Source organism: Pseudochaenichthys georgianus, unplaced genomic scaffold (assembly GCF_902827115.2).
Source record: "Pseudochaenichthys georgianus unplaced genomic scaffold, fPseGeo1.2 scaffold_2224_arrow_ctg1, whole genome shotgun sequence".
Classification (NCBI taxonomy): domain Eukaryota; kingdom Metazoa; phylum Chordata; class Actinopteri; order Perciformes; family Channichthyidae; genus Pseudochaenichthys; species Pseudochaenichthys georgianus.
The window spans coordinates 17501-21034 of record NW_027262859.1 but is presented as its reverse complement, the minus strand read 5'-3'; the positions used below and the strand labels follow the sequence as shown (position 1 = coordinate 21034).

Genomic DNA, 3534 nt, shown 5'->3' with positions numbered 1-3534 from the left:
AGTTATATTCAAACTACAGAGAGTTATATTCAAACTACAGAGAGTTATATTCAAACTACAGTGAGTTATATTCAAACTACAGAGAGTTATATTCAAACTACAGAGAGTTATATTCAAACTACAGAGAGTTATATTCAAACTACAGAGAGTTATATTCAAACTACAGAGAGTTATATTCAAACTACAGAGAGTTATATTCAAACTACAGAGTTATGTTCAGAGGGCTGTGCAGACGTGTCAGAGTCAGAGTTGATATGAACATGGCTCAGTGTTAAGAATAAGATGTTGTTGACATCACGCAACGCCTCATGTTTTTTGGTGGACAAAGAGTCTGTGTCAGTTGTTGTTGTTGTTGTTGTCCCCCCCAAGCAACTCTGAGTCCCAGAAAGGCTCTATGGATATAAAGCATTATTGATGTGTGGTGAGACGTTGCTGAAGCTCACCTCTCCGCGTTCAGAGCCATCAGCTTGGCCACGTTGTAGCAGATCCTCGCTTCCAGCACTTTGCAGTTCTCATACGCCTGTCTGCAGAGTCAAAGAACACACATCATCACACCAGAGACGGCCTCCTATCACACGGGGTCTATGCAGGAGTCCTGAAGTCACGGGGTCTATGCAGGAGTCCTGAAGTCTCAGGGTCGATGCAGGGGTCCTGAAGTCTCAGGGTCGATGCAGGAGTCCTGAAGTCACAGGGTCTATGCAGGGGTCCTGAAGTCACAGGGTCGATGCAGGAGTCCTGAAGTCACAGGGTCGATGCAGGAGTCCTGAAGTCACAGGGTCTCTGCAGGAGTCCTGAAGTCACATGGTCTATGCAGGAGTCCTGAAGTCACAGGGTCTATGCAGGGGTCCTGAAGTCACATGGTCTATGCAGGGGTCCTGAAGTCACAGGGTCGATGCAGGAGTCCTGAAGTCACGGGGTCTATGCAGGGGTCCTGAAGTCACAGGGTCTATGCAGGAGTCCTGAAGTCACATGGTCTATGCAGGGGTCCTGAAGTCACATGGTCTATGCAGGGGTCCTGAAGTCACAGGGTCTATGCAGGGGTCCTGAAGTCACATGGTCTATGCAGGGGTCCTGAAGTCACGGGGTCTATGCAGGAGTCCTGAAGTCACATGGTCTATGCAGGAGTCCTGAAGTCACAGGGTCGATGCAGGGGTCCTGAAGTCACAGGGTCTATGCAGGGGTCCTGAAGTCACAGGGTCTATGCAGGAGTCCTGAAGTCACATGGTCTATGCAGGGGTCCTGAAGTCACATGGTCTATGCAGGGGTCCTGAAGTCACAGGGTCTATGCAGGAGTCCTGAAGTCACATGGTCTATGCAGGGGTCCTGAAGTCACGGGGTCTATGCAGGAGTCCTGAAGTCACAGGGTCGATGCAGGGGTCCTGAAGTCACAGGGTCGATGCAGGGGTCCTGAAGTCACAGGGTCTATGCAGGGGTCCTGAAGTCACATGGTCTATGCAGGGGTCCTGAAGTCACAGGGTCGATGCAGGAGTCCTGAAGTCACAGGGTCTATGCAGGGGTCCTGAAGTCACGGGGTCTATGCAGGAGTCCTGAAGTCACGGGGTCTATGCAGGAGTCCTGAAGTCACAGGGTCTATGCAGGAGTCCTGAAGTCACAGGGTCTATGCAGGAGTCCTGAAGTCACATGGTCTATGCAGGGGTCCTGAAGTCACAGGGTCGATGCAGGGGTCCTGAAGTCACGGGGTCTATGCAGGAGTCCTGAAGTCACAGGGTCTATGCAGGAGTCCTGAAGTCACAGGGTCTATGCAGGAGTCCTGAAGTCACAGGGTCTATGCAGGAGTCCTGAAGTCACAGGGTCTATGCAGGAGTCCTGAAGTCACATGGTCTATGCAGGAGTCCTGAAGTCACATGGTCTATGCAGGAGTCCTGAAGTCACAGGGTCTATGCAGGAGTCCTGAAGTCACATGGTCTATGCAGGGGTCCTGAAGTCACAGGGTCGATGCAGGAGTCCTGAAGTCACAGGGTCTATGCAGGAGTCCTGAAGTCACATGGTCTATGCAGGGGTCCTGAAGTCACGGGGTCTATGCAGGAGTCCTGAAGTCACAGGGTCTATGCAGGAGTCCTGAAGTCACAGGGTCTATGCAGGAGTCCTGAAGTCACATGGTCTATGCAGGGGTCCTGAAGTCACGGGGTCTCTGCAGGAGTCCTGAAGTCACGGGGTCTATGCAGGAGTCCTGAAGTCACATGGTCTATGCAGGAGTCCTGAAGTCACAGGGTCTATGCAGGAGTCCTGAAGTCACGGGGTCTCTGCAGGAGTCCTGAAGTCACGGGGTCTATGCAGGAGTCCTGAAGTCACGGGGTCTATGCAGGAGTCCTGAAGTCACGGGGTCTATGCAGGAGTCCTGAAGTCACGGGGTCTATGCAGGAGTCCTGAAGTCACGGGGTCTATGCAGGAGTCCTGAAGTCACGTGTGAAGACCTCATCGCCACTTGGAGCTCTAACCGGTTACCATGGCGACACGCTTCACCTCACATTGACTATATTCAGTACTGATCGTCCTTCCTCCTGATCTTCCAACCATTAGGACGCAGACTTGCATTTCCCCGTAACGATGTTGTTTAACAACCGGCGTAAACGGAGCTTCGTGCTATCGAGCAGTGAGCGGGCGATGTTCAGATGACGTCACACCCAACGGGATGCCATCACTAAACTACAGAATCCCACTGCACGCCTACGCCATGACTCCGTTCAGGCAGACTGCAGAACACGACCTCTCTGGACCTTCACAGTCTTACTGAAAACAAGCTACACATTGTAACACCTTGGAAAAGGCCGTGTAATACCTTTTAATAGCCTTCATCTTCGCTAGATTGATCTATCAACTTGTAAGACCCCGCGGACCCCCTGATGCTGCTTTTAGGCATATATCATGGGTCTCAGATATAAAAATGTATAACAACACGTGTCATATCCCTCTGTTTCAGCCTGTTGGAGAAACGCTGATTTTGGGTCCTTAGCTTGAAAAAAAATCAAAAGAGGAGGCGGAGCTAATGCCTGCTCAGAACTCCACATCATGTTCCAAACCACATCAAGGACTCTCTGAAACACTGAGTGTTAGTTTGGGCCCGTGGGTTTAAAGCCCGCCCACATTTTAGTAATGTGGTCATGACGCAGCCAATCTGGATCAGCTCCGTTGTTCCCCGTTTTTAGAGACGTGGGTACGGAGGAGAAGAGAGAGGGGTTATTTCTGACTCTTTGAGAGTCTCCTGACACACCGGGGACACACGGGGACACACGGTGATGTAGAAAAGACATCACTTAGTGAGTCTCCTGACACACCGGGGACACACGGGGACACACGGTGATGTAGAAAAGACATCACTTAGTGAGTCTCCTGACACACCGGGGACACACCGGGGACACACGGTGATGTAGAGAAGACATCTCTTTGAGAGTCTCCTGACACACCGGGGACACGGGGGACACACGGTGATGTAGAAAAGACATCACTTAGTGAGTCTCCTGACACACCGGGGACACACGGGGACACACCGGGGACACATGGTGATGTGGAGAA

At 51.4% G+C, this 3534-nt stretch overlaps 1 protein-coding gene across 1 annotated transcript in view; it reads right to left on the bottom strand.

Moving 5' to 3' along the window:
* Positions 1 to 443: 443 nt before the first annotated feature.
* LOC117441954 (CSC1-like protein 2) overlaps positions 444 to 3534 on the bottom strand; it is a gene marked incomplete at its 3' end in the record, with an annotated part of 14652 nt that continues 11561 nt past the window's right edge. The window contains exon 10 of the mRNA XM_034077963.2: positions 444 to 524. Coding sequence (XP_033933854.1) covers positions 444 to 524 — 81 coding nt within the window. The remainder of the gene's footprint in view (positions 525 to 3534) is intronic.